Raw genomic sequence first — 12,821 nt, forward strand, 5'->3', positions numbered from 1 at the left:
GGGATTCTTTTTTCGTGGATAAAAAATTGTTTCAAATTTAATTTAAAAACTCTTGAAACGATTATTAAAAATATATTAAAGTAATATTACACGGTTTTTTACGAAATTTCAAAATTTATTAGTCAAGAAAGAGGTTTTGGAGCTTGCAAATTCCCAAATGAATTGCTTTCTTACAAAAAAACTCCTCAAATATAATTATTATAAAAATATATTCATAAAATGAAGTAATTTTTCTATTCAATTTCTTCTTTTATAAATAAAAAATAGCGGCCCGGAGCCCCTAAAAAATTTTATACGCTTTTTTATGTTAAGTGGCACCAATTTGGTAATAATTTCGGTGAAGATATCAAACAAATATCGATTAATTGGACTAAAATACTGGTCCCTAGACCGAAAAATGGATCCTAATCCCATTTAGATCTCAATTTTTACCATAGATATAGGAGCAGTAAAATGTCCAGATTTTTATAAATTATATGCTCATGTGTTATTCTGATGTATTAGCTAGTATTGTACAGTAACAAACAAACAAAGATCCTTACTTTGACATTTATAATATATAGGAATTTAGGTGACTTAACATAACAAGCTCGTTATTGGCTACCGGAATACATTATATTAGCACCTATCGAAAAATCTTATAAGTTACATCATATATTTAATTTATAAATCACATTTAAATATCACACATTCAATTTTTATAAACTAAGTAGTTTTGTACTCGGATTAAATCAAACGAAAAATATTAGGAATTATCGATTCAAAAATACCCTTCACCGTTTAAGTCACACTAGACGGAATAATTCGAAAAACTTCGCAACACTCAATGTATAATTGGGTACGATTAGAAGTCATTCATTAATAATTACGTAAATGTTAACTCATAAAAACTTGCGTAAGAATGATTAGATTTTTAGACATGATTAGATTTTTTATACAACCCCTTCCCCCTAAAATGCTTACGTAATTAATGAATTGCCCCTTAGCTGATTTAAAACCGGTTGGACTTGCATCAGAAATATTATAATAGCTCTGCCAGAATTTTATGCTCTTCAGAATTATCAGTTTGTCGGCGTTAAATCGAATAAACGCATCCTTTTATACAAAAATAACTCACTCATTTAAATTTGGAAATTTTAGAAAATGATATATACTCCGAATCATAACAAAATAACTTCGAACGCTTCCTAACTATGAAATTAATCCGAGTTCTTATAAATTATTAACACAAAAAGAAAAAGGACAATTTATTTGGACCACAAAAGAAAAGTGAAATTCCTTCATAAAATAACATATTTCGAAAAATTTTTGTCCAAAATATTTATAAATTCTTTGAATATGTTTTACAATAACGCAACCTCTCGCATAAGCAAGGTGTACTTCATCCCTCCTAATTTCAATAAGGAAAGAAATAAATCTTTGTTCATTTTGAGGAAGCAACATTCCATGTTTTTTAATGTTTTTTACAAGTTAGACAGCTTAAAGTTTTTATTCAATGAATGAAGAAATTTCACTTTCACGAAAAATCATATTTATCAAGTAAAAAAAAAAAACTGTGGAATTTCTTACAGTAATATAGATAAGTTAAGCAAGTTTAGCTAAAAAAATTTATCGTAGTGCGGTGCCCAAACCTCAGCGCTAACCATCTCAAATTATAAAAAACTCAGAACATGCCAAAGGAGTATGGAAAGGTCTATGCTAAATTACAGACTTGCTAATAGGGTTAAATCTAATACTATTACATCAATAATAAATGTCAAAGACGTAACTGTCTGTATCAAAAAATTGAAGTGGAAATGGGCTGGGCATGTTTCAAGGCTAAACGATGATCGATGGACGAATAGATGTACAACATGGGTACCATTAAATCTACCACGTAAAAGAGGTCGGCCACCAACTAGGTGGAGAGATGAAATTACAAGGTATGCAAGGGTGTCTGTGGAGCAGAACGGCTAAAAATAGAAAAGCGTGGAATGTACTAGGGGAGGCCTTTGCCCAAGGGAGCTAAATCAGGCTATTTATTATTATTATTATTATTATTATTATAAAGCTTCTACCTCTCAAAAATATATCAGTGTTGACTAAAATAGGATGAACTAGGATACATAACATCGAAAAATTATCTCTTAGCACAGAAACTTCTAAAAACGTGGAAAATTGACATGCTTTCTTACAAAATCAGTTCTTATTTCGTCTCTTTTGCATCTGACAATTCTTTTGAGTAATTTTTTTTTTTCGAAGGTAGATGGTAAAACTGCACAAGCTTCCTCTGAGTGTGGAAACCTGATATACTTTTCAGTCGAAAACCAATTCATTATTATTCAAAGAGGTGCGATAAATTCGTATTAACAAAACTTGCTTAACTTTTTAAGTTTAATTACCTTAAAAATAAAAAATGATTTAAATCTTAAAATCTAAAAACTTCGAGTTTTTATTTGTACATAAATCATTTGTACAGAATCATTAATAAAAAAAATTATTTATTTTTACATATTTACACACATAAATTAATGGTATGGATGGCCTCTGTTATAGATACATATCTGAAAAACGGAGGTTATACCCCATTATTATCATTATTAATTACATCATTTACACCCTCAGCGCCGCGCCGGCACCTTAATTAAACCTTTTTTTTTTTTTAAATTTTTGATTTATTTTAAATGAAAGGACTCCAGAGACAATACATTGATTTTTGGTTAAAATTTTTTAAAACTATGGATTAAGGTAGTTTTGTCTGGTAGGTCGGAAGAGAAGGGTTAAAAAAAGTTAAGGAGTAAAAAGAGAAAATAATTTAATTTCAATATGTTAAAATTACATTATTCCGTATATGGGAGCTATTCACTGTGATTGATAAGGACGGAGGGGGAAGGTTAAAAATTAAGTTCAAATTAAAAACACACACACACACTTGAAATTTATGAATCACTATCATACAATCCATAAACAGGTGAAATTCGTGATAAATTAAAACAATTATCACCTGGTGATATCAACACTTTAGATTTTTTATCGAACGGTGTACTAGTTGCGTATACACTACGTGATGGTGGAGATCGTTTTCGATTCATTTTTCTACGTTCAGAATCAGATGATGAATAATCGTCATCACTCGAAATAATTTTATATCTTTGATTCTTTTGTAATCCACTAGGTCCAGGAATTGCATAATCTTCCGATAATCTAGAAACCGGACGGTTTTGTACTCCACTGGGACCTGGTTCCGCGTAATTATTCAATTTACTAGATACAGGTTTATTAATTTCTTCATCATCATCAAAGATTTTAAATCGTTTTAAATACGAATCTGTTGTGTTTTGCTCTAGTGGTTTACGTTTTAACGGAGGGGTTTTTATAGAAGTTTGTACTACTCTAACCACTGCTCTATTTCGTATTTCTTGGATTTCCTGATCTTCATCGAAATTTTTTAATAGTTTTGAATAAGAATTCGACGTTTTTTCAGGTGATTTACGTTTTAACTTCGAAGAAGACAATCTTCGATCTTGTACTTCACTATTTAATACTCTATTTTCTGGTTCACTTTCATCATCGAAAATATTAAATCGTTTTAAATATGAATCGTTTGTGTTTCTTTCCGGTGCCTTTCGCTTAGCTGGTAATCTTCGAGGTGTATAAAGTCCTGTTAACGGTGTGTTGTCATCCTCATCATCACTGCTACTATCATAAATTCTACGCCGAGAGCCATTCAATTCGTTACGTCTCGAAATTGATAACTTAGTCTTTGGTGAAGACGGAATATCATTTCTTGTCTTTCTCCTTGAACCTGGTGCACTTAAAACTACTGGTAAATCACTATTCACAATAACTTCTTGACTTTGACTGCGTTTTTCGAAAGCGTCTACATTTTTAACAATTCGCGCAACATAATCATCAAGATCCGATGAATCGTATTCTTTATTGTCAAACACATATGTATTTTTACCCGTATTTTTCGGTAGTACTCTTGGTTTACGACCACGTCGACGGACGGTTTGTGGTACAGGACGATCATATTCGATGTTCAATCTTGCTTCAGGTTGTAATTCATCTTGATCTGAATCGTAATAGTTTAGAAGATTATCAACGTTCTGCATAAAGACCTGATCGTCAGATCTTGTTCCGTTTTGGTTGTCTTCTTCATCATCAGATTGTTCTGAACCGTATGGCCGATGTAAGAATGGTATTTGATCAGACACTTGAAGTGGAATTTCTTTACTCAAGCTAGATGATGATGTTAACATGTTGCCTTGGAGCTTTGAACTATGGGGCAAAAACAAAAAACAAACATAAACTCAAAAAAGTAAAAGAATGATATAGAATCGTACGTAATGAAAGGGGAGGGGGTGGGGATCGAAAAATCTTATGTACACTTATATGGGATGGAAAGGTCAAAATCGTAAAAATGATCCTTACGTAATTAATGAAAGGACTCTTGTAAATAGCGGAAATTTTTGATGTTAAGACCATAGAGCCTTTGCTCATTGAGAAAATTAAAAATGTAATAATATTTAGCAAATTTTTGATCAAAATAATAAATAACTAAATTTTTTTGTGAAACTTACCCGGACATTTTTCCCATTCGTGCATTCATCACCTCATGATTTCGAACAACCTCGACTGCTTTTGAAAGTGTAAAATTATTGACAGCCCAAGGATCTTCATTTATTTTGGTAATTATTATATTTCCTTCGTTTGCCTATAAAAAATACGAAAATAAGTTAGTTATATCCCATATTTTTCGCAGGGCATGCGACAAGAGAATCCAGTTGAGAAGGGTGGTAGGATTCTTGACAGGAAATTGTCGATAGAACTACCACCTTCATAACATGGAGATCTCTGATGATTCCACTTGTAAGGTCTGCATGGAGGACGATGAAACATCCATAAGTGTTATTTGCACCTACAGAAACCTGCTTCAGGTTTAGAACGTTTCGAGTCCGAAACCTAGGTTTTCTATGTGGCTTCTGGCTTCGACTTCTTAACCGAAGACATCTCGCCTCCGCATAACAAGCTGTTTTCAAAGAGGGCACAGAGAGCTCTTTGGTCTAGGTGCTAGGGATCCATTTACAGTACCCCGATTATGTTTTATTATTATTTTTAGTTGTCGCCAAACACAAAAAAAAGTTCTAAACAATATTTTTCTCTAAAATAATAATACTGAGTTTATAAAACAAATTTTTGCTTACCAAAATTAGCGTAGCTAAAAAATCGCGACAAATTTCCTCATGTGATTTTCGAACAACAAGCAATGCAAAATGTATTGATTCAGGTTTTACAGGTACTTTTTTCAATATTTTATCTTCGTAAACAATTACGTCCCAATTTTCACGACGTTTAGCTTGCATTAATCGTTCACGTATACTTTGATGCCATTTATCGACACGTCGATATAATTCTAATAATTGTCTCTGAAACAAAAAATTAAACCAATCGATAAACTTAAAAAAAAAATACATAATTCAGAGCAATAGGGAACATTCATGAAATTTAAATTTGGTTCAAATATTTTTAATCTTAATCCCACAAAATTTAGGTCATATTTTCCAAATTTTAAGTTAAATTTAAAGTATGTTACAGAATTCCCACATTTGGAATAAAGACTAATAGAGCGAATAACTAACATAAAAAATTTCGTTCAGATCCAATCAAAATGGTTCATGGAGTAATAAATTTCGATTTTTGCCCCAATTCCTAGATCAGTTTTTTGTATTTTTAAAATACGTATTTTCGACTACCAAGTAGTCATCATCAGTAAGAATTAGCTAGTGAATGTTACTCTTTGCTAATTCTTACTGACGATGACTACTTGGTAGTCGAAAATACGTATTTTAAAAATACAAAAAACTGATCTAGGAATTGGGGCAAAAATCGAAATTTATTTCGACATATCCTAGAGTTCTCATTTATTATCTTCGATAATATTTATGTTCATGGAGTAGTTGCCCAGGATGGACCTACCCTCTTTTCGGTATCTCAACAAACTCGGTGATCTCTCAAACTCGGTGATGTCTCACTCCAAGCCATCCACTCTAACCTAACCTATGACCCAAAATCTGTAAATAAACGTACCTCCTTTTCTTGATAATTTTGCATTCTCTCAGCAATCTGATTCAAAACATTTCCTTCAGGTACTTCTTCCAATTGTTGGGTAGCCGTATCAAAACGATTAAACAATGTACGATTAATTAGCGTGGTTGTTGGTGTCATCGCATCCGTCATATTTGTAATATCATCGTGATATTCAGAGAAAAAACTATTATTCCGTGTTGATTGATTACACGATGGTGTATTATCCCTGGACGTCATATCTGTAAATATACCCGATTCAACATTACTATAATGCGTTAATGTTTTATAACTATCTGTCTCAATATCATCTTCATAATGTTCACGATCACGTTCAACGCCTGATTCATCATCAAAACATGATGCCGATGATAATAAATTATTTTCAAATATTTCATTTAATGGTGTACCACGCATTTCTTGTGTTGTTACTAGACCTTCATCTTCGTTGGATTTCATCTCTTCAAGGGTATTTTGTACATCTTCAGATACTAAAATTGGATTTTCTGATGTTAAAGTTACATCTTCAGGTGGAGATGATGGTTCATTTTTAGGTGATAATGACTCTAATGGTATAAAACATTGAGTTTGTAATTTTTCTAGATGTATCTTATTTAAACTTGATCGGCGATCTAAAATAAATTAGAAAATTATTATTGAAATTTATTCACGACAATGTCTATTCACACGTTAGCGTGATATTTAACAGAAAAACAAGAATCAACTTTCGAAATTCAGTATAATTAATTTGAAATGAGGACAAATTTGCCGAATTTTTTAGCTAAAACTTAGCATTTTGAAGTTTTTTTATTTATAACTTACTTTTATTAATAAATTTAGCTAAAACTTTTTTATTCCTTGGCTTCAATTTAAATTCAGTATTTGTTTTTGTAGGATTCTTTCTGGTTTCTTTTGTCCTTACATCCAGTTTTCTATGAATACGTGCCCACTAAAACAAAAAAAACCAAAAATACAATAAATTTAAATGAAAACTCGCAAGCAAAATTATATTCGAGTCCGGATGCATAGAGAAGCAGAACCGATTTTAATGAAACTATTAGTTACATGCTTATAGGACCCCAAAGAACATTCAACCAACTTAGCCTAGTCTTATTAGCCTAGTCAATATTTTAAACAAATATTATGCTACATGAGCCCCTCGTTGAGGCCAGGTGCCTTCTTATGACTAGGTTAAGTTGGCTGAATGTACCTTGAGGTCCTATAAACACGTTATAAAAAATTTCATTCAAATCGGTGATATTTCCCAATTTTTCCACTATTGACACTTTTTTCCGGCTGTATTATAAAAATAAAAAATACATTACCTCTAAAATATCATCCGGTAAACGAAAAAACGATTTCTTCCTTAAAAGTCTCTTGGATAATCCGAATATATTCAAAAATTGTACTTTGTTAACTGTCATTGATGTTGCTGTCTCTTGACATTCGCGTATTGCTTCACAATCAATAAGCAACGATTCAGTATCTTCCGCAGAATGTTGTATGCCATCATCTCCAGTTTCTTCCAAAGGCAAAGTATTCACGGTATCAACATTTGACATATCTTCTTGATCCGCAGAATGTTGTATGCCATCATCTCCAGTTTCTTCCAAAGGTAAAGTATTCACGGTATCAATATTTGACTTATCATTTTGATTTTCGATACAACTTTGATCCATTGTCGAATCTTGCGAACTAACAAATCCAGAATCTTGAGTTGCGACTGGTATTTCTAAATCTTTATTAGAAATAATTTCAGTGTCTGTCGTATTATTAAGTACAGTTTCTTCGGTACTCGAAATATTCTGAATTTCGGGATCTTGACTTTCATTTTCAAATGATGTGACTTCATTCACAGTAAAATTTTGGTCAATTCCTGAATCCAAAGTTCCATTTATAACGGTTTGGGCTCCGCCTTGAGGCAAGTTTGCGTCCTCATGAGGCAGACAATCGTCATGACATGTAAGTCGTACAATTTCTTCCAAAAGATATTCTTTTAAGGCAACACGAATTTGTAGTTGATCATCCTGGTTTGACAAATTTGGTATAAACACCTCTCTACGAACATCGACTAATAAAATCATTTTCGTTGCTAAAAAGTGTTTATGTTCGATCGGTTTCAACACCAAATCTGGATCTACGTCGTTTAAGAACCTCCTTAAAACTTCCATTAACGGAATTGGTTCGTTTAGATATTTTATAAAAATATCACAGCATCTTCGACGTAATTGACGATCTACAACTGTAAATATGGATTTCGAAGCAGATTCTGGATCGAAATTTTGTAATGATTTTTGCAATTCAACGAATAATTCTTCTAAATACACGTTGATGTCGACCGGTTTCGGTGTTTTTTTAACTGGAGTTGATGGTTTTTCTGTCACAACAATTTCACCCATAATTGGATCGATTATAGGTTCTTCGATGGGTTTTGGTTTGTGTATGGGTTTTTCTAAAATAACAAAACAGAGAGTATTTTTAGCTACGTTATCAGGAAAAACAAATGACTTGTGAAGGGAAAATTACACTATTCTCATTGTTTCACGAATCTAGACTTCGTGTGAAAATTTTAATATTAAGGTCCTAGCCAAGATCTGACATTTTCCAGAAAGTGGCCGAAAATAAATTTTAATGATGTCAAAAATTACCTATTACTACAGGAACCGGAATTTCTTCTGGTTCTTCATTTTCTGGTACATTTTGAACTTCTTCAACTCTAGAAAAATAATTTTTGGTCAAATAATCAACTTACTAAACGTGGTAATCCACTCATCCTAGTCAAAAAAGGGAGGGGGGGTCAATTTCGGAATCTAACGAAATAAGCTGAATATTTGTACAAACCATAATTTTGACAGTACAAATACTGTCTCAAAAGTCGTATATGGTATCAGTGTCCTTAGATATTCAAGATCAAAGATCACAAAAAGTTAGTTTTCTGAGCTGAGAATATCTCGTTTCTCATGCTTTCAATCGTGTTTACATTAAATAAAAGTTGTAGAGAATAAAATTCTCTACAAATTTCGTCGGAAACCATTTTTTATACGTTGATTCATTTTTGAAATGGAAGCAATTTTTAAAATAAATATTAATACGATTGAAGGCAAAAGAAATCAGATATTCTCAAAAACCTGGTTTTTGCGACTTTTGACTTAGAATATCTAAGGACGATAACAACGATAAAAGTATTCATCTTATTCCGTAAGATGATTAAACTATAGGGTATTTAAACAATTAATTCTCATAACTGATTGCTAATTTAATAACTAATTATTATTTTCCAGATAATTTTGGACTCAACACGATCCAAATTATCCTGAACCCAACAAATGGTAAGTGTTTATTTAATTTTATTGATAATTTTGACCCAATTTTTTTATTTCAAGTATTTATTCAACCCCTTTTTATAATTTTTTTTTAAACCCTTTATTTTCTTAAATTTTACGACGCTATTTACGTAACCTGTTGTATTTATTTATTGTGTGTTTAATAAGTACCTTGAAAAACTGGATAATCGTAACATATACGCTTCTGTATCTTTATCAAGTGAATTTATTCGCAGAGAATATAATTTTGCAGCTCCTTGTAACACCAACGCTGCTGTTGCAAAATCAAGGGTAACAGCTTGATTAACATTGTCTTGGAATTGTCGAAGTAGCTGAAAAAAAATAGAGGAATATTATGAATATTTTTCTAGAAAAAAACTGGCTGCATATTTATAAAAATTTGATGAAATTGAAGTATAAAAATATGTCATTATTTGATTATCAAGGGCTACAGTGCCCGATTAATCTATGCCGGGGCTCTTAGGCAATGCAATTCATCGGAGTCCTTAGGCGATGTGAAAATCAGACAGCGTCGTGTTTTTTAGTCTTTATAATAATTTATTTATAATTGTGGCGCCATCTTGTTACACCCTTCTCGTACAAATTGGTCTTTTTATCTTTCCCCAGGGCTTCTACCAGATGCATTGTTCTTAGACAGTTACCTAATCCACCTTATGGTTAATCAGCAAATACTTCAGTATCTCGCTAATCTAACCTTTTGATCGATTTAACTATCACAATTTGGGCGTGTATGCGCCAATGGTAACTTTTTCGTTTTCAAAATTTAAAGCTAATAATTTCTAACTTCTCGAAAGTTAGATTAAATTTTTAGGCTGTAAGATATATCTGAAAATTTAACTACAAATAGAAACAATATGGCATATGGCCCTAAAGCTATATTATTTTATAGCTTAAAACATATCCAATTTCTTAAATGGATTTGGACAAAAGAAATATAAGAATAATCAATATCTAGAAATATAAATTTATATTTTTTAATTGAGCTACATATTTCAAAAAAGTGTCGAAGACAGATCAGACCTGTGCCAAAAAACATCTCAGGTACCTTAATCTAATACATGAGAGAATGTAATTTGAAAATTTAACCTTTTCAAATCGTTTCTATGACTACCAAGTCAAAATACCTCCTTTTATCTGGATTTTTATCAGGAGAAAATTCAGAAGATACATCGATCCACTTTCTCTGTTACTGCCCGACGCTCATACAGCAGCGAAGGAAATGGTTTGGTCCGACCATAGTCGAACCAGAAGAAATTAGGAAACTCAGCGCTAGGCAAATCCTAGGTTTTAGTACATCAGTTGGTTATAATAGCCACTGAAAAGTGTAGCGGGGATAGAGTACAAGGGTCTATTTGGCTAGGTGCTCTGAACCATTGTTTCGAGGCGCGATGCTCGAGCATGGCCCGCTAACTTCCATACCATACCATACCATGATAGACCCAAACAATTTCAATAAAGACCGCATACAATATACCTACCGAAGCTTTAAACTTACTATAATTCTGAAAATATTGCCAGAAGATTAATCGTTTCGCAATCCTAAAGTTTCATAACGAAAGAAAAATAGATTTGATCAAATTACGATTGACCTCAATCAAACTAAATAAAAAATCAAATTTAGATTGATTGTAAAATTCAATCGTCAAATCAAAACACCATGGAAATCGATCTCCGTATCACCTGGCTAATCCGATCATATATCACCAATTTTTTTGATTAGCCCACATATCGTTGTAAAAAAAAATCGAGGTTATGTTATTTCCCTCGAAGTCAAAACAAAAAACAAAACTTACTTGTTTTTGTTTTTCAAATTTCAAAATAAAAAATTTGTTTATATACATACCGTTGTTGTATCGAGATCCCAACAATGCGTTCCGTTGGTATTCCTCGGACTCTCAAGAATTTTCAACAAGTCTTTCGGAGAATAGTGAAATCTCCGATCCATGAGTAATAAAATTTTGTATTTTACATTTTAACCAAAAATAAAAATTCGTATAAAAACTAAAACCTAACTAAATTTTTTTTTAAAAGTTTTATAATAAATAATGTCGCCTACATGCAAACACACTGTACACACTTTTAGGATAACACACTTTTTTTTTTAACTTTTAGGACAACTAAAAGAACACTTCACATTATTTTTACATATTTGTAACAGTTTTATAAAAATCAACACTTTTTTATTTTGATTTTGGTTATTTAGATTAATTCTATTATTCATACTTTTTGGACACTAAAAGATTCGAGTTTCGTACTCAAGTCGAAACACTGTTTTGCTAAACACAAAACTAGTGGTAATGTTTGTAAATTATAAAATGAAAACATTTTGGTAATAATTTTTTACACTTGCGCATTTTTACCAAAATGTTATATGAAAGTATATTTTACTAATACGTTTTTTTTTTTATTTAATATTATATTTTTATGATTTTTATCTCGTGTTCTTGCAAGTTTTTAATTGAATGTTTTGGTTTCGTTTAATTGTTTATTTATACAATTTGTTATTTCGAAATTCATTTTAAGAATTTTCTAAACAATGATTAATAACTATGCCTACTGAGTTTACATACTTTTAAGTATAATATTTTACATATTTATTGTAAATGGTAACTCAAAATAAATCGAAAATTCAGTAAAACATTTTAGGGCTAGAACCATTTTAGAGAAGTGTGGAAATTTTTATACCATGTGTATATGAAATATATCAAGGTATACTAAGTTTAGTCCCAAGTTTGTAGCACTTAAAAATATAGATGCCATGAACAAATTTTTGGTGTAGGTGTTCATAAAATCACCGCAAATTAGGACGAAACTTTGGCTACGACAGGTCAAGCTGTGAATCACCACACCTAGATCATTTTACTGGATTGGGTTGAAACTCACCAAAATACAGTTTGGGAATCTTGACAAGAGACTGTCGGTTGAACTTCATAACTTGGAGATCTTCCATAGGACGATAGAGGACGATTAACCTTCTATACTATTTGTACCTTCAGGGAGTCAGGTGTACAATATTTGGGTCCACAATCATTTCTGTGAGGCAATCCCAGCGTAGAAATTGTGGACTCTGGCTTCTTATAGCTTCATCTGCTTAAAATAACACTTCCCACCCGGAGACGTTTCGCTTCAGCGTGACAGGCTGTTTTCAAGGAGGACACAGAGGCCCTCTTGGTTTAGGTGCTAGGACACATTTGCTGTACTTACTCCTCTTATCAGTATTATTAGGCATAGCCTTGGCAACAGTCTCTCAAATTTCCAGCCATTTCGAAATGATTGTCAAATTTTATGTCTGGCCCTGTACCTAAAACGTTTCACTGAATTTTGAATAATTTATTACAATTTATTTACTTAGTTCAAATTCCAAGCATATTAATATTCAAAAATTTGATATCTTTATTTTACTAACACGAT

At 31.8% G+C, this 12,821-nt stretch overlaps 1 protein-coding gene across 1 annotated transcript; it reads right to left on the bottom strand.

Annotated features, from left to right (window-relative positions):
* Positions 1-2,251: 2,251 nt before the first annotated feature.
* On the bottom strand, positions 2,252-11,466 carry LOC123300978. The gene is made up of 9 exons (XM_044883675.1): positions 11,254-11,466; positions 9,561-9,721; positions 8,715-8,782; positions 7,392-8,518; positions 6,889-7,015; positions 6,070-6,698; positions 5,187-5,408; positions 4,563-4,696; positions 2,252-4,260 (listed from the first exon to the last, which is right to left on the bottom strand). Exons 1-9 carry the CDS (start codon positions 11,353-11,355, stop codon positions 2,919-2,921), a joined length of 3,912 nt encoding a protein of 1,303 aa, XP_044739610.1. The 5' UTR covers positions 11,356-11,466; the 3' UTR covers positions 2,252-2,918.
* Positions 11,467-12,821: the final 1,355 nt, after the last annotated feature.

This window comes from Chrysoperla carnea, chromosome 5 (genome assembly GCF_905475395.1).
Source record: "Chrysoperla carnea chromosome 5, inChrCarn1.1, whole genome shotgun sequence".
NCBI classification, from domain to species: Eukaryota; Metazoa; Arthropoda; class Insecta; order Neuroptera; family Chrysopidae; genus Chrysoperla; species Chrysoperla carnea.